This window comes from Catharus ustulatus, chromosome 1, assembly GCF_009819885.2.
Source record: "Catharus ustulatus isolate bCatUst1 chromosome 1, bCatUst1.pri.v2, whole genome shotgun sequence".
Lineage (NCBI taxonomy): Eukaryota > Metazoa > Chordata > Aves > Passeriformes > Turdidae > Catharus > Catharus ustulatus.
This window is the reverse complement of record NC_046221.1, coordinates 61,144,500-61,166,690: the sequence shown is the minus strand read 5'-3', so window position 1 is coordinate 61,166,690 and position 22,191 is coordinate 61,144,500. Positions and strand designations below refer to the sequence as shown.

Here is a 22,191-nt window from a genome sequence, read left to right as displayed (position 1 = left end):
CTGATTTCAATGTTCCTTCTCTCAGTCTGCCTCAATGGAGGACTATTCATGCTTCAGACTTTCCCAGAGGCTGTGTCCTGGAGGGAAATCTAGTCAGTAAAAAGTGAGGCAAAGGAAGCATTGAGTACCTGGGCTGTTTCCATATCCCATCACTATATTCATTGCCCCATTTCATTTTCCACCAGATCCACATTTTCTCTAATCTTCTTTTTGTTGCTGGTGTGCCTGTAGAAGTCATTCTTGTTGCTCTTCTCTTCCTTTGCTAAATTTAATTCCAAATGGGTTTTGACTTTCCTGAGTTCATTCCCATACTCTCAGACAGTGTCTCCATATTTTTGCCATGCTACCTGACCTTGTTCCCAACCGTCATATGTTTCATTTTACTTTTTGAATTTACTTATGTGAAATATCATCACAGACAACTCAGAGCTTGGATGTTACACAGGTTTATGTTTTGAAACTGTTTTTCAGCAAACCCCAGTTACACCCTGATCAAAATATCCACAGCTTACAGGAGATTCTGAAGCACTTCTTGGAGCACTGTTCTCTCAAGAGTCATCGACTTACTCTTTAGCAGGCAGCATAAAATTAAAATTATTTCTAGGTGGATTCTGTTCTCCTTATGTTATGTGTATCACTTGTAAGAATGATAGTGATTATGAAATGCAATGAGTAATGATAGATGCTATAATGCACTCTTAGACACCATTCACCAAAAAAGTACAGAGGAAATCAAAAGCTATATTCAGCTTTCCAAAGAAGCAGAGCCAGACATCATGACTATGTATGGAACTTCGATTTCACAGTTCAGAGGAAGATATGTCACTAATAGGTCTGGAAGTTAACCCTACCTGAGGAGTTACTGCGGTAACTCTTCCCAGCAAGAAGTGGATTCAGTGGCAGTAGAGGAGGCAGACCCAGAGTCATAAGACCCAAGAGGTTCCCAAATATGGAATGAACTGGCTGAAGCCCTTACTTGTTAATATTTTGTCTTCTCTACTAAAGATGAAGCAAAAGACCATGAGTGATGAGGCAGTTCATATTCAAATCTCATTGCTGAATCACTATTACCAGATTTAGGCTTCCATTGATTGAATGTTTGGAATAAAACACACTTGAGTGCCTCCAGAAAACCCTGGTTCTTCTCAGAACCCTTCAGGAAAACTTGGTACAGACCCCAGTTCCTCTCAGACTGGGCTGTGAGATAGTCACAAATGATTTAAAATACTGCTGTTCTTTTTCAGGACTCATTCAGCTCTGGCAGTTGCTTTTCCCAAGGCTTTCTGACCAGAAAATATCCTGAATAATACATCTGTTATTGCACGCTGCTCATATGCAAATACATTAAAACTGAGGTTTGCTCACTTTACTCATTCTTTGGGAAAATTCTACCTGCATTTGACTCTCTGCAACATCTGTGAATTTTTTTTTTAGGTTTGGGAGCAGGAGTAGGTAGAGTTGGGAAAGTTTCATGAAAAGAATTAACCACAGTTTTGTTGTTTTATGAACCTGCTGTAATTGTGTGGGTCAGCCAAACGGGAAAAGATTGTTTGAGGACTTAAAATTAATGAAGATAAATAGACATACTCTCTTAAATAGCTACCATTAATGACAGCCTAAATAAAGCAATCGGATTTCAGTAAAATGTAAAATTTGCTGTCTTTCTAGCCAAGGCACGCTTGCATGTATTGGCAAAGCTACTGCATTAATTTGGTCACATGTGAGATACCACTACAAGAAAAACCAAACTGATCCATGGCTAGCACAGCAAAGGGGAAGAAATCACAGCCAAAGGGACAGGCAGCCTCCAAAACAAGCATTTGATCTCATAATTAACATGTTAGAATTATGTTCTTTGGAACCCTTTGAATGTACCAAACATAAGTAATGCAGTCAAATCATTCCTCCTGATGCTCATTTATTGAAATGATCCTTCAAATCTAAATGCAAATGGAAAATGTAAGCACAAGTGTGATTTTGAGTTCTATTTAAGACCGTGGATACAACTGCTTTCTCCAGACTTCCAGTGTGCCCAAGGACGCCTCCAGAGAGGAAATGAAGACAGTCATTATAGCACTATATCCAGCTGGTTTCCTCTTCTGAGGCCCCAAAATAAAAAGCTAAAAACATCTTCTGTTGCCTGGTAGAGTGGCTTAGGAAGCATGTAGTTTATTGTTCAAGAGAATTAACACGTAGAGAGTGTTACACAGAAAAAGAATCCATTTAGAAAAGTGACAGAATGGAACAAATTTTCTAAGTCAGGTTTGCTCTACTGGTGTTACCAATCTCTTCAGCTACTGGAAGAGACGACCCCAACTGAAACCAACTGATTTTCTGTTGTAAATTACAATGTTTTGCATAGAAAGGCCTTTTATCAACTATGAAATCAGGCTCAGCTCCACATTAAAAACATGCACAACAGCTGGTGACAGCTTGAAGACGTGCCTGAAGGATCACAGTGGCTCATTCAATTTAGACTCAATTGCAGTTTGATGATGTCCAAATGCTCAGTCTGGTTCAAGAGGATTGCAATGCCATCTGAGTTCTCTTTAAGGAGGACTCTGCTTTTTTATCACTGTAATTGTGTCCTGTCTTTGGAAAGAATGGGCTGAGCCATCCCTACTACACTAATGTGATTGCACACATTTGACACTCAGAGCACATACAGTAAGTACTTGGTGGAAAAAAGATTTTAGATGTATGGACAAATTTGTTTATACTCATTATGTCAATTCCCTGTGAAGAGAAGTTCTGGTTCGCTGCTTGTAAGAATCACACCAGCTGATCATCAGCCAATGGAAGTCAATAACTCAGGATTCCTCCATTAAACTCAGCAGGTCAGGAGTGCAAAGTTTATGTCAACAGCCTAATGACAGCCTTTCTGTGTACAGAGGGCCAATGAAAGAGACAAATATTTACTTTATGTAAACTATTGCTAAGCATGTTACTTAGGCCAAGAAAGAGCTGTTCAGCTTGGCTAATAATGAAACCCAGATGTCAAAGAGAAATTTGTAAAGCTTCTTTTAGAGCTCATAAACATAACATAAATTGCAGAACCACACACACATTTAAACATTTTTTCTGTATTTTTTTAAATGCAGGCACTGGTTTGACTGTAAGGAACTGAGAAACACTGATAAATGCCTAGATAGCCTAGAAGAATAAATGTCACTTCTGCGAGAAGCCAGAGCAAGTCACAGGGAGGAGTTTATCACTCAAACTTCAGCAGGGTTAGCATTGAGATTTTCTAACTTTAGGTCTGTCCACAGTTTGGGTGCCAGCATGTTCAGGGCTGTGGTCTGGGTACCTTCTGTTCACTAAATTTGTTGTTGAAGCAAAACCTGTGAAAGCAGCCAGGGCAATCAGTGTAAGCAGAGATACATAATTAAGGGCCAAGTACCTGCACAGCAAGGCAGTGCCAGGTAAGATAAGACTGACCATGCTTTTATGAACAGATAGATACATTCTTCATTGTCAAATGACCAAAGCAAGTGATGAAGTAATTAATTAAAAAACCAACATATCTTCAGTCCTGCACAAACCCAGGAAGAATAGGGTACTGTATTTGCATAATTTCTGTGAACACAAGAGAAAAGCTGCAAAAACTCTCCATGGTTCAAATGACACTACATTTGGGTGAAGAGGAAGAAAACATTTTATTCCTTACCTATTTGCACATGTGCAGAGCTAGCTGCAGTGAAATGGACTAAAACCTTCCAAGAGAGATAGTAAAATTCATCATTCTAACCCACAGAAATTTCTGAGATTTCAGAACTCCTGTTCAGTTTCACTCTGAAGCAAGGTCACATTATTTCTTAAATATTTTGTTGAAATAATGACGAAATTCCATCAACTTGCAGACCATGCAACTGATTTTCAAAGTTTTGAATTAAATGTTTTAAAATTTTAGGTATTTGTTTTACAACCAATAGTTCATCACTTCAAAGATAAGTTTTTATATACTTTCTTATTTCCTGTTTTCTGTTTTATTCTACCACGAGAGCTGTAGCCAGACATTCTAGGACTTGGAAATGGAAGCAACACTTCTACTAAAAGAAAAGGCCCAATGTCTCACAAGTTTATTAAAAAGTTAGAGCCCAGAAATTCTCGAACAATTTAAGACTGTCATCTGAAATTTCCCTACAAGCCTACAACTTCCCATCATTCCTTCCCCTGCTCCCCTCCCTTTTTTCTGTGTAGGAAATAATCATAACTAGACAATTTCCTCAAGAGAAACAAGACTTGGCCAAAACATTGTTCCTGATAGGAAACTGATTAAAATTTTCTAACTAGTCTTTCTAGTATCTCTCCCAAAGTCATGAAAGAGCTCAGGCCCTCTGCTGGACATCTGCTGAGGCTTTTATTCAGCACCCTCAACCCTGCTCCACAATTCAGTGCTCCCCTGGGGAAAACAAGAAGAAAAAGATGGTGAAGACAAAGACAGTGAAGGCAAAGATGGCAATTTTTTCTCTTCTAAACTCTGAGGGTCACTGCTTCGTTTTCAGGTTTGTAAAAAATGTTACTCCTTCCCCATCCCTCAGTGAATACCTCAATCCCTGAACAATTTTGCCATTATTTAAACATCTTGGGAACATCTCAAGGTATGTTTTCTCCTTTTGCTTTTAGCCAGCACAATGGTACAACAGAAGGCACCTGCACCAATCCTCTAAAACCACCTTGACTCATTCACAGCTTCTCTTTCATTCAGACAAATTTAGAGATACAAATCTGTGCTATGGGTAGGTAGGGTAGAGCTAGGTTCAAAAAAGCAGTGCAGCATTGTTCACTGGGCTGGAGAATCCTGGAAAGCAGTAACCTAGAAGGAGACAGTGACCAAAAGGACACTGGATAGGGCACATGTTTAGCAGCAAAAGGCCTGAATACCAGAGGGCCAATTCATCTCTCTGTGTCTCCAAACATTTTCATAAATACACAGTTTATTACTGTGCACTTTACTGCTGAAAGGAACTGTGAGAAGGGAAAATGAGGTCATTTCTTCAATAGTTAGACTTAGGAAGATTTGAAGTATGAAACTCTTCAGTTACAGGTAGAATTTATATTACTAATGCATTTGCAGCACCAGAAGGGAAGGAATATTATTCCTGTCTCTGGTGTTCCACACCTGATATCAGAAGAGGAAATAATTTAAACCAAGCATCATGTGTAATGGAAAGAATGAGACCCCCATTATGACAAACACTTAAAAATCAGCTGTGAAAAAATGTAGTAAACATTTGGGAACAGGAACTTTTGTATTAACAGGCAAACGAGTATGGGATATTAGGGCATGACAATCACAAAGGAACATATTCCCAGAGCAGTCTCCAAGTCTCCAGTGATCTTAGGACACTCCCATAACTCCACTTGACCTTCATTCATGGTATGGTTAGGAGTCCTTCCAGCAGCAGCAAAAGTCTGCACTGGAAGAAACTGTCCAGAAACAATAGGGATTATCTTTCCTACTTCTGACAGCTGATCTGACTTTCACAGGTAGGAAATTTTTTTAAAAACCCAGGTCTTCAGGTAATAGAAACAAGCATAGATCCACCAAAAGAGAAGTTGCTTGTCAAATAAATATTGGCAGTTTTTGTCACTTTACTTGTAGTTCTAATAATATTCTATTCATTAGCTTGTGTGCGCCAAAATTTGGTTCTCCCCCTCTCATGCACTGTCATTCATCAGCTCAAGAAAAACATTTTCACCTGATCTGCGTCCAGTGGATAGACAATGTATTATATATCAGTCACCATTCAGATATACATTTCTTAATTCTAAGAGCTGGTTTCAGTTTGTTTCCTTAATTAATTACATTTAATATACAGCATTACATTTTTCTCGTCTGTACCTATGGAATTTTTTATTGATAACTAATCTGTGCCCTTTTCTCCTACTGAAATAACTACCTAGGGCTTTGCCAAAGTGTCAGAGATCTCTGACAGTGTCAATTAAAAAGGCAAAAAACAACCTGAGTAACATTAAAGTCTTCATGTGTGGTATCTACTTCCCATCAATACTTTCTAATGCTCCTATCACACAGTTATCTCACATTTATATAATAAATTCCAACTCTTTTTGTACAAGAGTTAAAGAAGCTTTTTGGTGTAAATATCACCATTTCAAATGGCAAAGTGATATGTGAAACTTTTTCACTCTTCTCAAAATTGCATGTAAACTTTTAAATCAGTATTCTCTCTCACTAGTTAAATGTAAGGCTATGCCTTCCAGAGATGCTGAGGAATTTGGCTGTGTTACAAAAACGTATGATCTGAAATTACAAAAAGACTTTTCACTGAAAGTCCATGACGACTGGACTGGTAAAACTAAACATTTAACTCAAGAGATTAGAAAATCTCAATTTGTTCAGACTCTTACCAGGAGAAATCTCTATGCACTGGAACAAGCAACACATCTATGTCTTTGCACTCACAGCATGCCTGGTACATTCCTGATATTCCCACAGTGACACATATAGCTATCCTAACTATAAAAACATTCAGTATTCTGAACTTCTTCAAAGTACTTTCTGTTAATTATTACACTCCAAAGATATATTGAGAAAGCAGGCATGATAGGCTACCTTAGAGCTGGAGAACCAATGTATTTATTTACCCTCACCCAGAATGAATGGGCATTTAAGCTCCTAACTCACAGCAGCTTTCCTATATGAAATGATGAACAAGTAAGCAGCAGAGAAAATGAAGATCTGAAACAGTAGATTCCCTTTCCATATTAGGAAAGCAAATCTTAAAATTCACACTTACTCTCAATTTATAAACATGATTTGGAGAAGCCTTACCTTCTATGATTTGAGCTGCTGCACCAGCATGGATTGACAAGCCAAAGAGCAGTAGCGACAAGTCCCAGGTCCACCAGGCATGCCTGGAGCAGGTGTGCCAAAAAAAAAAAAAGGTGGGGTAGGAGGGAGAATGAGACCAGAGTTTAACACAGAAACACATGGGGGGGAAAAAAGAAAAAGTGAAATTTAGTAGCAAGAGTTCTTACCATGAGTTCATTTTCTGAAAGTCAGTTGAAAGAGCTTAAGCAAGGAAAAAGTGCAGTGCACATGAGTTTTATGCTTGTGAAAATAAGAAATTAATAAAAACTGGAGCCTGCTGTTTCTCCTCCAACGTTCAGACACAAGTGGAACAAAGGCAGTACTCAGGCTCTCTGTGTGACTCACTGCAATTCACTGCTCCAGCTCTGAAATCCGACTCCGTGCAGACTTTCCTGTCAGACCACTGCCGAAAACTTCCTACTGTATTTATGGACGGACACCCCTTAGTGCTGCACAGCATCCCAGCGCTGTCACCACCCAGCCCTGTCTTTAACTGCTCTGTCCCCTGACAGGCGGTGGCACAGCTTCTCCAGCTTCCCCTCCCGCTCTCCCGCCTGCTCACAGCCTCCGCTCCCATATTTTATATATGACCTCCAGCATCCTTCCGCCCAGCCTTACACAGGCAGTGGTACAAATTCTTATGTGGAATGGGCATTTCTCCTGCCCTTTTAGCCAGACTTTATCAGAAGCAAGTTTGAAGGTAAGAGCAGGAAGAGCAGCAGTTAAATGGCAACAAACACCTGGCATTCACACACCTGCACTGTCTTACAGATTTTGTCACCTACAGAGACATTCTGAAGTACACCCTTTTCTCTGACAAGCTCTCTAAGTTTAACACTCATATTTGCAGAGATTTACACCCTGCATGTAGTTTGAGAGTGTCTCTACCTCAGCAGCTGTACATGTACATGTCTGAGCATTTCTAATAGTTTCCATTAAAAGTGTTATTTCACTCCTCCCTCCTAACTCAATGAAAAGGATTTCTTTCCACTTGCAGTTCTTCAAAGCCAGTACATGCCCAAGGAAGAAATTCTACAAGGATATGCTTGAAATTAATCAGACAATTTTTAAGAGATGTTTAACAAAGGCTGCAATTGTCTCTTTTTTACTGGGGCAGGGGAAAGCTTGGAATGCTCTGCATATGGAAAGAGACCAGTGGGCTTTTGGTAGATCTAGGCTGAAAACTGCTGAAGGACACCTTAGGAGAGTCAAAGATGAAAATGGATTTATCTAGAATGGGAAGTGGAAGACAGATAAGAGTAACATTTTCTGCAATAATGAAAGAACAATCCGACTTAATAAACAAAATTAGGAAAAATTTCATATTACGCTGAATAAATAGAATGCTTGAGTTTGGGCATGGTGGTAGCTGGCTACTTTGGGTGAGGTTTTTTTACTGGGTTATTTTAGTGGCTTTTAGTTGATGCAGTTCTTGGGCCTTTTTTTTTATTGCTAGTTTATTTATTTACATTTGATTAAATTGGGAAATACAGAGGTTAGGGCTTTAAAATCTAGAATCTTGATTCTCCCTCAGACTCCCTCTTTTGGTTAGAAACCACAACAGGTCAAGTCTCCCCAAGTATATTTTAAACTAAGCCACAGACCAGCATTATTTGCTGTTCACCTTCTCCATAATGACAAGTGAAAAAGAGATCGAATTATCTTTTAATCAAGCATCTTATTATAAACACACACAGTTTAATCTTCTTCAGAGGACCTAGGGTCACCCTTTTTCAGTCCCATAGTACTGTATGAAGGCTGAAAAATAGTTCAATCATTCACCTTTTCTACTTGAGGCTGTCGTCTCTTTGCTTTCTACTCCCTGAAATTTCTCCATTGTTACCACCAACCACACTGTTTACAGGAACAGTGTTTGTAACACTTGGTGAAATCATACACAAAACCCATTTATTTTATGCCTTTATCTTGCATACTAGATGTATGTTATCCTAAGAGAAAATACTAATTTTTTAAGCATTCATGGCAAACTTATTTATATACAGCCTGGCCCACTTCTCCATTTTTTTTCAGGTTTGATATTTAGCAATAGCTACCAAGAGTCATCATTAGTCCTGTTAAACTATTTTTTAACTCAGTTCCTTCCTTTGATAGGAAAGAAGGAAGTTTCAGTCTCTTTATCCACAAAATGTCTGTGGCTTATCTGCATAATCCTTCCTGTTGCAATACAGTATTTATCCAGTATAAATGACCAAAACAGATGTTTGCCTTGGTATCTTACAGTGGACTAACATACATAAGAGACAAATGTAGAAGCAGCCTCCAGATTTATAAAATTTGTTATGAATTTTTACAGTATACACAGCAAAGACTTAATTATTGGATAGATTTTCCCTCTGATTTTTAGAAACCCATACAAATGAGGGAAGTAATATGCTATTCATGCAGATGATCTACATGAAATACTGCTGGCAGTGCCTTTCGTTTCCTCTGGACATTTTAACATGGATGTCTGGCCAATGCTCAACATTTTAATCCAATATTGGATAAATGAAAACAAGACAGAGCACGTTCTTGACCTCTGCAGTCCATTAGTTTTGTATGGATGGCTGTGGAGGAATCCCTAAATACAGAGAGTTTATTGCACCCACTCCTGTAGGTCATTGGGATTTCCTGAGTTTCTAGTGCTCATTTGTAGGCCCAATAAATACTGAAGTACAGGCTCTCTATGTCTGCTCTATCCATGTGTCCATGTATAACTTGCTCCCCACAAGGGCAGTGACATTTGTACACATCCACTCAGTTTTAACCTTGTTGTTGGTCTCATCTATTTCAAACACAGCAGTACTCCTTTGAATTAGGACATCTGTGCTTTTCTTCATTACTGTGTCCAGCTGTCTTCAACTAAACTGGAATTTTCTTTCTTGTTAAAAACCTCCATTTTCCAGGCAGAAGTTTTGTTTACTTCCCCTAGCTCTGTCAACTGATTACACTCCTTAAGACTCCAAATGGCAGGGCACAATTCTGCTGCTGCAGTTCTAATCTGTTCACTGAGTTAGTCTGGCTGTTGTCATACTTCTCATTAGAGAGTGTTTTTTTCTTCCCTGCTAACTGCAACACAAATTTCTTAGCTGCACATTTCTATCCTCTACAATTGTAGGATATAAGACTCAGGAATATTGTTGTGCAAAGGTGGAGAAGCAGTCTGGACCAAGGCCTCAGCGAGTTAAGAACTGCTCTAGAAAAGAATAAAAGATTTATCTTTTGCTTGGACTTCTCCTGAGCATATACAAATAGTTGGCATTTATCATATCCTCTGGCAGGGAGGCCCATGGCTCAGTTACATATTTTGTAAAGGAGTCTCTGCTTCTTTTTTTTCAGCTTAGGTCCTGCTGATGTTCTTTGATGTCTCTGAGTTCTTGTATTGAATAAGGTTCACCAAATCAATGCCCTATCTTTTTTCTCCATGCCCTTTGTGGCTTTTAAATACCCTTTCCACTTGTCTTCTTTCTGTATTAAGTGTGAACTTGTTTTTTTCTTGTATTGCAACCATTCCACACCTCTACTTGTCTTTTTAGTCTTTCTCACAGTTTCTGTGTTCTAGGACATAATTTTTGATCTCTGGTGGAGTCCTGAGAATAATAATTACACATGATGCAGGTAACCCCAAGACTTCTCGAGTGACATGGAAGTGTACTCTGTCCTTTTTTTGATGAGGAAGAAAACTGATGTAGTGCAGCCAAGACGGCATCTTCATGGAACTCTTAAAAGCTTAATAATTCATGCCTAAGAGTTATTTTTATGTGTAATTGGGAATTCTCCTCCCTTTCAATAAATTTATGACAAATGGTAGAAATTAATGTCAGCTCCCATTTAATTCTCCAGTTATTCCTCTTAGGGGATCCATTTGGAATTCTGTACAATCTGTCCCATCGTTATTAAAAAAACCTTAATCAGCAAAGTTCACTGCACGGCACTCACGTACCTACCTGCCCCCACTCAATACCGCAAGAAAGATGGAGAGAGGTTGTAAGTGCATTTAATGACTTGGAGTCTCTGTCTTTAATGACTTAAGGGCAAGGAGGAATGGCTTCACACTGAGAGTAAATTTAGATTTTGGAAAGTAAGTCTTTGCTGTGAGGGCAGTGAGGCACTGGCACAGGTTGCCCAGAGAAGCTGTGGATGCCCTGTCCCTGGGAGTGTTCAAGACCAGGTTTGATGAAACTCTGAGAGTTGTCCCTATCCACAGCAGGGGGTATGTGAAATTTCAGTGGTGACAAATCTCTACTACAAGAGCTGCCTGTATATTCCTGACATTTTGCCTCTCTTTTAAACAGTTGTTCACTCACAGATGCATTTCTTGTGCCTTGGCTTCCTGAAAAGCCAATCATTCTGAGTACTCATTTAGGTGATGGATTGCTGCAGGGTGTATGAATTTATCCAGAAACTCTGAATGGCATTTTGGCTTCGAATCTGATCAGCTCTAAACAACAGATTTCACAGTGGTTTGGCAATGCATTTTCAGAAGTTTAACAGATGGTTCAGTATCTGTTTTTCTGCATTTTTGTCCTTTAAACAAAGCACCTTGGGGAAAAAAATCTATAAATGCATATTTTAATATATACTTACAAAGGAATAAGAGTGTAAACTCATGTACCTGAATACAGGGCTGTAGTAAACCCTACAGATAGGCACAAGTTAAGGTCACACAGCAAAAGAATTCTGGTATTTTATGGCTCTTTAGTACTTACTTTCAATTAATTTGATTTTCTACCTACTCTATCCCTCCCTCTCAGTATGGAAAAAAAATGTTAAATCTTTCGCATAGCTTTGGCGAAGAAGGCAAAGATGAATCAGGGACCTGAAGCTTACAATGGAAATCCTAGAAAGGAAGGGATCTCCCATTGATACTTACATTGAGAGATGATTTTTGAAATGGAAGAGACAATGTCTATTGAGCACACAGGTGTGTAAGGAAGTGGGTGAAAAATACAGAGGAAAAAGGAGAGTAAGACTGAGTGAAAAGCCTGGGATAACAAGCTGGGAAGAGGTGAGAACAAAAGTAAGATGACTGGAAGCCAGCTAGGAAGCAGAAGGAAAGGGAAGTGTTGGTATGTTACCTGACACTAGGTAGCAAATGCACCAAGAATGAATGTTTAGGCATATATATTTCTCCTGTACAAATTCTGACTCAGTTTTTTGCCAGGCAGCATGACCAGAAGAGGGAAAACTCTGTGATACTTCTGTTATAAGCAAGCATCCATGAAACCTACAGGCAAGGCATGACTTGTGCAATACTCAAATATTTCAAGCAGTTTATGCGGTGAAAAAGGATATTTCAGTACTTCTGGTGGTACTTGCAAGTGTCAATATACCCATATCTGTTTTTCAGTTTGTGTTCTAAAATGAAAAAAACATTGAAACTATTAACCAATTATTTCATAGACTCACAAAAATTGTCATTTCCAGAAATGGCAGAAATGTTTCTGGTGAAGTTCATGGTACTGGCATGAGACACTAAGTCAGTGTTTAGAAACTGTATAAGCAATTGAAATTATTCATTAGAGCATGTGGGACAACTGTAAAACCAAGCATAAATAGATGTTCTGCTTGTAATTTAAACTCGTGTACATGGCAACACTGATCCTATTAGTATACTAAATTAATTTATCATGAGTAGAAGGGTACATAGTTTTAAAGCATATTTGAAAAAATAAGTCTTAAACCATATTAAGTACATGCATTGCACTGAAAGGCTCCATTCAGACTAAATGTCACACATTCCTTTTATATGAATAAACCCAGAAAGAATTATATGCAGTACTTTTGCTGTCTGTCTCCACGTGCAGCTGAGCTGAAGAAATATTTTGTCCTACACACACATGCTCACATGGCCTGTCACAGGGCACAGAAATTAAAACTTTCACCAGAATCCCTCTCCCCTTCTGTGCAAGCTAACTTGACTCAAATATTTTCCTTGGAAAAATACTTATAGAGCTCGACCCAATGAGTGACATTAGTGATTACTTTTTATGCTGCCTTGAGATAAACCTGTAAAAACCCTGCCCTTCTGAACTGGGAGAAACCTCTTTTCCCACTGGTTCATATGAAGCAGGGTTTTCAGAAAAGCAAAATCCTACTTTTTAAGCCAACCACAAGGTGATGCAAACGTCAAATCTTTAATCACATTAGATTATTTCTTCAAATTTCTTCTTTGCAAATCCTCACAATAACATGGACAGGATAAGTGAAGAGCAGTTGATGCCATCTACTTGTACTTGTGTGAAGCATCTGACCCTCTCCTGCATGATGTCCTCTAAACTGGAGAGACGTGGATTTGGTGGATCAGTGGATGAGGAAGCTGGATGGTCACACTCAAAGAGCTGTGGTCAGTGGTTCAGTGTCCAGGTGGAGACAAATAGCCTTCCGCAGGGGTTGGTGCTGGGACTGGAGCTGCTCAACATCCAGGTGCATGACATGGACAGTGGGATCCAGTGCATTCTCAAGGGCTCAAACTAGGAATGAAATGGAGGGACCATTACCAGCAGTTCTGTGACAGTGGGGTGGATAGGGCATGGGGTGATGTTGTCACAAAATCAGAAAACAAGACTTAAATAGGAGCACCTCCAGAGTTTGCCTGTAACCAAAGCAACAGCACTCGAAAAATCTAGGGCCTTGAGTTTCCAAGGGTTCTAGGACGCTTCTCTGAAGTGCATGTACATAGCACAGGGAATAATCATGATGAATTAGAGATCTGTGCGCATCTGCAGGGCTACAATCTTGTTGCAATCACTGAGACACTGTGGGATGGCCTACAGGCTATTCCTGCTGCCAGCAAAAGTTGATGGAGGTGGTCCTTCCCCTCTGCTCAGCTCTGGTGAGCTCACACATGGAGTGCTGTGTCCAGTTCTAGGCTCCCCAGTACAAAAGTGATGTGACCACAATGGAGAAATGTTTAATGAAGAGATGCAAAGAGGGTGAAGGGACTCAGGGCACTGATTCCTTCCCAGATCCCTTTTCGCCTCAACCATCTGTGCTTTTTGGATTGTTAACATAATGGAATCTTTAACAGTCTATTTGAAGCATCACCATTATTCTTTATCTGGTTATTGCAGAAAAAGAATTAAAAATAAGGTAGTTAGAGTATTAATATACAGGAAAAGATGCAGTAATTGCAACAATACCATTAAAAACTGAACACACACAATTATGTTAGCTTCTAGCCCTTTTCTGATGTCAGGCTCATCCTTCATTGTTCCTCTGGGTCCTAGTTTTGGTGGTTACACTTCGGTGTTGGCGTTGTTGGGACAAGGTTTTAAGTTCTCAATATCTGGAGTCCTTTACTGGAGAGAATACCATATTTGTGCTGACTGCTTCCTCTTCCTCTAACCTGATATACATTTGCCTTGAATTTAGGACTTTTTAGGAATTGTAAGCAAAATCCAGGATATTAAAGATGAAAATAAGATATTAAGTGTGACTAAGTTGTAAATAAAAACTAAAATCTGTTCAGAAAAAATCATATACTGAGGAAAACTAGTTATACTCAAAAGCAGAAAATACCAAAACATTTTAAAAAAATCTTTAAATAATTCTGTTGGTAAATGATTTTTAAAAAATGTTTAGACAATCCACATTATCAATTCTTAAGACTAAAAAGCCATTAAAAAAATTTTCAAAGCAAAGCACAATTTAAATAAAAATGCCAATTTTTATGTCTTAAGTTTCACTTTTCAGTTTAGGGAATGGAATTGTTTTTCTACAAGAACAGTGTTATTTGAGACATTCATCTGTCAAAGAACTTTAAGGACAGTATATGACCACTTTAGTCTGGCATCAAATTTTACAGAAAAATGTCTTCTTTTATCCAAGTATGTCTCTTTCTGCTTCATCCATGTATTTTTGGAAAATATATTCCAAGTGACAGATTATTTTCACACAACTTTGTGAACTGTTCACCGTCTCTTCTCAAAATACAGTAAATTCTGCCTTCCATATTGCCAATCCTGCCAATACAAATTGAGATTTTTCTTCTCCTGATCTCACTTTCTGTGTGAGACCTCTGGAATGCCAAGAGAAGGCAGCAGAGGTTGAAACTGGAGCTTGCCCACAGGAAGTGAGGTTGCTCATTGAGGGAGCAGGGGAGAGAAAAGCTGGGCATTTAAGTACCACAAGAAGGAAACACACAATGCCAGCAGGACGGAAAGTGTGTTTATGCCATGTGCACTGTCACAGGATAGCTACCACCCACACTTATGAGACAGAAATAAACACATTACCCACACATGTGCTTGACTCTTTTACCAAAATTTAAAAGGCAGTTATTTATATATCTTAAAAAATATGATGTGGGCAAAATAAGCTTTGGTCAACAACATGATTCACAGCATGTTGTAAGTCTGACATTTTTTAATTGTCTCTGTTTTTGGAAGAGGTGTTTGGCACACAAAAACACCCAGTGATGTTTTACACAAAACTGCTCAAAAACAGAAAGAGACTCTCTTCCACAGGTTAAACACAGATGACTTCTGGCACAGCACCAAGGATTGTTCAACACTGCCAGAAGTATCCACACAAAGAAGGTTTATGACTAGAGGTAGTCCTTATTAAACAACTCTCAGCAATGCAGTGATAACAACAGGGTTGGGAAGGGTAGCAGGGAGAGACCAGGGAGCACAGAGGCCTGGCTACATCCATACGATGATGAAGTTCATCACTCTAAGGGTCTCTGTCAAAACAGACTCTAAGGTATCACCACCAAACTTAACATTAAAGGTTATTTTCATCTACTACCTCTTGAAACTAAATTTCATTGTACAAAGGTTTAGTCACAGACCAAGAAGAAGAAATTACCAGTGACAAAGTAGTTCTGTGCTTTAGCCAGTAAATAATGTAGTCCCTAATATATATTTGGATAAATAAGAGTATATTTATTTACCATACTGTCTTCAGAGAGATGCAGAGTATGTTTCCTGATTTCCTGGAGGTTTGCATCATGTATCCTCTAACCAACCAACTCACATCTTGCATATGCTGCATTTCAGCACAGCTTGTGCCTGCTCTGCTGTGCTGCAGCAGCTCTCAGAGCAGCACTGGTGCACTGGTGGCCCTACCTATGTTCAGAACAGACACTGAGAGCAGTTCTGCTGCATTCATAACAGCAGGACCACTGGCCTAGTGGGATGGAGACTCATTCCCACAAAAGCCATGAGAACAATTATGAGGATAGGAAATTTCTATCTTTGACAGCTCTACTCTATTAATTTTGGCTGACATTAGCCAAGGAGATGTAAATTGTTTTGCCTGTGCAACAAGACTCCTGCCAATTGCTGAGGTTGTTAGTTGAGAGGAATGCTGGATTTGTCTTTACAAACAAACTGTGAGTCTGCTGGTAGATAAGGCTAGCACTGAGAGATAGAAGAAACAATGGGATTGATTCCATTGACTGATGAATGGAAAAAGACATTTGCCTTTACAAACAAAGTGTAGAAATGAAACTGGGTATTGGAAGATGAAAGAAACAATGTGGGCGAAACTATGAATTCTGTAAGAATTAAAAATTAAAAGGGAGGGTTGTACATTAGAGGGGAATCTCAGGTATCAGTTCCGGGAAGTCTGTGCCTCTCAAGTACCTCAGTCCATGGGGAAAGAGAGAGGGAAATGTGGCCGGGAAAATAGGATCAAAAGGAGGCTGCGTCCTCCAAAAATCTGAGGGACCCCAGGGGAATGTCCCATGGCTTCTCCCTTTATTCGAATAAAGCAAAAAGGACTCCTCTGTCTCCTTTTTGGACATAAACCTCTGGTGTTTGTGGATTAATTTTCCTGACATAGTGAATCAGCTTGGAAATTATTTTTCTTTTTTCTCCCTCTGCTACTGAGATGCAATGAGCTTCACTTTGCTAATGGGTTAAAAACAAACAACTGCAAAACTTAGTTTGCATTTTGATGATACAAATTCTTTTTGCCAGATGCATTGCTTGCTTCCTAAATCATAAACTCTAAAAAATTCCTTAGCAATAGTAAATTAAATAATGCTGTACCAATATTCTCTTGGTTTTTGGTTCTACTTATGATGGCTTTTATCTACAAAATACTGTATTTTCTTCTTTGCTTGACGCACAAATTAGTATGTGCTAACTCGCTCACCCTGTATTTTATCCCTAGCTAACAGAGAGTGCTGTAATACCCAAACACCTATTATATGAACAGTAACTCTATTCTGAATCGCTGGTGTTTGCACCTCCCTGCTTCAGAAACCAGCTGAGCAGTGAAGACAAGCATGTGCTAATCTCCCACGGTCCTGAGTCTCACCCACCCTTCCCACTCCATCACTGTATCACCTAATTATAAGCATGTTTTCCTTTCCGCTCCCAGTCCCTGCCTGTCTCTCCATAAGCTGTAAGCCTAGTTTCTATCCCACTTTATTCCTTTCAACCTTTTTACCAGACATTGTAGAATTATTTTAGCTTGCTGTATAACAGAACCTGGGGAGCACAACCTGGGTAGAAAACAGTAGTAAAATAATTTAAGGATATGAGCCAGTACTGGGAGTGCTGAGTGCAACAACATGCAGTTGTCTGCAGCACACACATAGCACATCCCTCAAGCCCTTCTAGAAGTCTAGTGAGGTCTCAAATGGGGGGAAAAATCATTACCATTCCCTTTCAGTGGTTCAAGTTTCTGCTTGTGTTTATGTGACAGGACTAAATTAACAGAAGACCTGAAACAGGCCTGAGATAAGCCTGAGATACACCAGGCAATGTCCTTCTGCCACACTGTGATACCTCATACTCTGGTATAAATTGTGTGTTAGTGTATTAGTGCTGTCAGTCACTCCTCAAGACATTAAATTTTAATTCTTTGCCTATAAGGATAAGCTAACCCGTTCATATTGTTGCCTAGTCAAACTAGCTGACAGCCCTTCTGTTTTCATCACCCCTGAAGGGTATGTATTGACCTTCTACTTGGCTTTCAGGGTTTTCTTCTAACTGCCTTGCCCAGCTGGAGCAGCCACAGATCCCCAGTCTTCCTCAATGACTATGCAAAACCCACTTCTTTGGTGTGCCGGTTACACAAAAACACCCTACAAAAGGAAAGGAAAAGCATTCTGATTGTATGCTTTGCAAAGAGGAAGTCAAAGAGGAAAAAAATATTTTTGTGCATATTACTTTTACATCAGTCAGGATCATGTGTGAGATGCTGCACTGTGCAGCAACAGAGAAAGAGAGGAGACATTTATTTTTATCTTCCATGACTGAAGGTAATCCCAACCTTTTTAAAAATAAACAGCAGTTTAAAGTGATATATGTAAAAACAAAACAAGGAAAATATATTTTCAAAACAAAGAGCTGAAGATAATTTTCTGAATAGTAGTTGTAAGAGAAACAGAGAGGAGTAGCTCTTAGATTTTGGATTTTCCAAAAATGAAGCATGGCAGTTATTTGTAATCAAGACAAAAAACAAAAGCAGAAGACTTACTTAACAACCACAAACTACTAGTTTTCCAGGCTTTCATTCTTCTGTCCCCCATGCCCAGCTTCTACATTTTCTTGAGAATTGCCCAAAAAATGGACCACTGTGTATCAATAAGCTAAGCCTGCAAAGGTGATGACAGCAGTATGGGAAATACCCAGACTAGAAGTGAGAGCTTACAAGAGTAGGTAAGAATTTACTTTCAGACAATTTTGATAGCTGATAGTATATAAAAAAAATCTTGGTTGGATTTTTGGCACACAGGGGAACATGTAAATAGCAGGAAAACCAAATTTTTATTTTAAAACTGAGTGCATTTAGTAAGGTGAGACTCATATGAAATTGATAGAGAATCTATGCAGGTTTATGAAGTCCTTACACTGATCAAGGCTTTGTTTAGGTCCTAGAGCCTCTGCTGTGTTGCTGAGGAATTTTCTTTCCTTTAGAAGTGCTACAGATAGCAGGAGAGATGGGCACTAAGTTGATTCCTGGCTAGAGGAGCAGCTGCTGCTGCAGAGCACAGGGATCTTTCAAGTAAAGTTTGTGTTTACAGAGGTGACCTGTCAAAAAACACCTGAAGTTTTGCATTGTTTCGTTTTTGTAATCACCCATAATGTTGCCATATATTAAAAAGGGATTTTACAAGCACTTGTTTGCTCTGATAAAGAAACTTGTGTTTCCTTGGCTCCAAGAAAGCATAAACAAAGGAGAAATGGAAAAAAACAAGATTAACAGAAGGTTCTTTTAGCACAGACTCATTTTAGCTTTCCTGAAGCAGTATAATCCAATGCAGATGTTCATTTGCCTCATTCTTGGCAACTGCATTAGATGAACTTCCTCTCCTCAGCAACATTTTCTCAGGGATTTATTGTCCCTTTGTTAGTCTGCCCTTAAATTGTTCATTCCTTTCATGTGACAGTGAAAACCCGAAACAGTGACAAATCAAGTTAAACACATGAAAGAACTACAAGAAAATAGTAACATTATGTAAAAGTAAATGCAATATATAAGTGATTTAAGTACAAACAGTGATCTCTGCTTTTGTTTTATCATTTCTGATCGTGGAGATGATAGTGGTAAAGAGTCATTTATTTTAAGTCAAAATAAACCAAATGATCACATAAGAAAATTAGAGACATGGAGTGGTAGAAGCAAATCAAATGACGTGGACAACGTTTACACTTAGTAACAAATGTATATAAATGTGCTATCTCAGAATTTTTTCAGTAGTCTAAAGCACTAGGTTCTCAGATAAATGAATTTTACTCACAACATGAGTACACAGCTTCTGATAATATGAATATGGAGGAGAAGGTAGTACTGCCAAGTTCTTTAGCATTCAAATTGTTCTTTTAATTGAAAACTTTCCCTTCGCTTTGACGCAAAAATGTTACAGATGATCAAAGCCTTGAGTGAACCAATAGGCATTAACTGTCCTGAGAGCCTCATGAGGAGCCTTCACTACTGGGAGCTCAATCAAAGATCAGGGACTTAAAGTCTCTGGGCTCTGTTGCAGATGTAGCTATCTGTGCTCCTCTCCCTGTTACTATCTTGTCTCCAAAAAACCTGTGCTATTTTGTCACAATTCTATCTCCATTGGCACTAGCTGAAGAAGTGCCAAAGAATTTTAAAAATATGTGTGTTAGGATATTTTAGGGAAATGTCTACTTTGGAGCAATTCAGTTGGAGAAAAACACAGTTTGGAATCACTAATTCTCCTTACGCTAGAAATAGTTTAATCAAGCCCTGAAACTCTAAAAGAAAAACATTTTTCATTAAGAAATCTTTATATTACCTTGTTTGATTGGGGGTTTTTTTTTGTTTGTTTGTTTGTTTTTTTGTTTTGTTTTTTTTTAAATACTAGCTGGAGTCCTGAATCCCAGACTCCTATGTATTCCTTTAAAAGTAACTGAGAAAAAAATCACAGTGTGACCATTCTGGGGGCTTAATAGAATGAATGTCTGCCAGGGGATGCCAAACCAAGTAGCCCAAGAGAGGCAGTGGAGCCATTTCCCCAGGTCCTGCCTGTGGTGAGGCTGAGCAAGTAATCCCCAGAGCACACAAACATTCAGGATATGGGAGTACACCTGGTTGGCCACACAAACCAACATGGACAGAACACAAAGCCCTCCCAGAGAGCACGATCCTGCTCCTTCCTGTCACCGATTAGGATGGAAGCCCACCCTAACATGCAGCCTGTCCAGCTGCTGTCCCCTTCATCCTCTGGTCTTTCAGCTGCCTCTCACACAGGGACGTACACATGCGAACAATTCTCTCCGACAGCTGGTCCAGCCCTGTGGTCCTGCCAACAACCAATTCCCAGCCCCACCTTCTGCTTACTCCAGGAGCCAACTCACACACCCTTTGGTCTCTCCAGCATCCAGCTCAGACTTAACAGTCTCCAGGTCATTTCCTGCCACCTAAACCTCCAGACATTCTCATCCACACAGATTGACTCCTCTAACCAGGGAGAAAATCATGGCCAGGAAAACAGATGGACCAGACATCCATTCACACATGCCCAGTCACTTTTTTCTCCCTTATCCAGCTATTTCCCCATGATTGTTCCTCCCCAAGCTGTTGTGATTGCCTCACCTATGTCCACCTTTAGTTCTTCCCTTTATCAATCCCAATAATGACTCCCACACAGCTGTTGGGCAGTGACTTCCTCCATTCCAGCTTAAAGTACATTTCATTAGGAATGGCTGGCAGGAGTCAAAGACTGAAAGATCGAGATGGAGGCTGGAGGTGGCATTACATGGCTTGCCAGAAGTGCAGCTTCCTTTGTAGACCATGTCTGGCCCAGGATTCCTGCACTGACACATAGCTTGAATATAGCATAAGCAGTGCCTGCAGTCACTCAAACTAAAATATTTTAAAAGCGTGGTTGTGGCTCAGTTGCAAGTTCATTACACTGTTGAATATAAACCAGACTTAAACAGGTCTAGGAGTACTTACATAAAGAGGCTCAGTATTTTAGGAAAAATAATTTTAACAAACCTCTTGTGTGGAACTAATGAGAATGCTTGTCTAGAGTAAGACTCATCTGTAATTCCAATATCTGCATGTTCCAACATTCTTTGTCCCTCAACACTAACAGGGAGAGGGATAGGATGGGTCATGCTCTCCATGACATACAAAATCACTGTCAGTACTTCAGTACGTTTTTTTTTTTTTTTTTTTGTCTGTGTGTGTTGGTTTGCTGGTTTTTTTTTCGGTTGGTTGGTTGGTTGGTTGGTTTTGGTTTGGTTTGGGTTTTTTTAGAGGGCAGGGTTGGGCTGTTTTTTAGTTTTGTAGTTGTTGTTTTTAAGAATTAGTCAGATTTCTGAACAATTCCTTACCTTTCATGAAACTGTTGTGCTGCAACAATTTGAAACCCATTCTTGTTTAATCTTGAAAAATTTACTATTTCTGATCTAACAAGCAAAAGCTGACACAAAAACTTGGAAAATCTGCTCTACCCAAAATCCTATGACGCATTCCAAAAACTGAACTTGCAAACAAATTAGTCACTTTAATCATAACATAGAAAATGTACCAGTAATTAATTGCTGGAATGAAAATCTATATTCTTTCTTACCTGGGGGAGTTCCAAAGTAATAAATCTGAATCAGTTTTGGGGTTTTTTTATACTTGTATCTAATGCCTAAAGTATCAACTGAAGTAGGAGTTCTCTTCAGTCTAATTTCCTGACAGCGAAAGAGTATTCCCCAAAATATCCCCTGCATTTACAATACAGGATTTTGTGGTAGTTCTAACCGTACCAAAAATAAACTTTGCATTGCTTATTCTGTAATCTGGTACCCTTTGGCTGTGACTCCCATCTCATTATTGAATGTTTTGATTCAGATAACCAACACCATTTTACATTGACTAAAACTAGTGAGCAAAAATTTTCCAGATAAAGTAGGATCTTCGCACACCGT

At 39.1% G+C, this 22,191-nt stretch overlaps 1 protein-coding gene across 2 annotated transcripts in view; it reads right to left on the bottom strand.

Annotated features, from left to right (window-relative positions):
- Positions 1–7,296, bottom strand: part of COL15A1 (collagen type XV alpha 1 chain) — a 125,353-nt gene extending 118,057 nt beyond the window's left edge. For both annotated transcript variants that reach the window (XM_033081819.1, XM_033081826.1), the window contains exons 1-2: positions 7,003–7,296; positions 6,797–6,879 (exon numbers count right to left, since the gene is read on the bottom strand). In XM_033081819.1, the coding sequence (XP_032937710.1) occupies positions 6,797–6,879; positions 7,003–7,013 (94 nt within the window). In that variant the 5' untranslated portion in view covers positions 7,014–7,296. The remainder of the gene's footprint in view (positions 1–6,796; positions 6,880–7,002) is intronic.
- Positions 7,297–22,191: the final 14,895 nt, after the last annotated feature.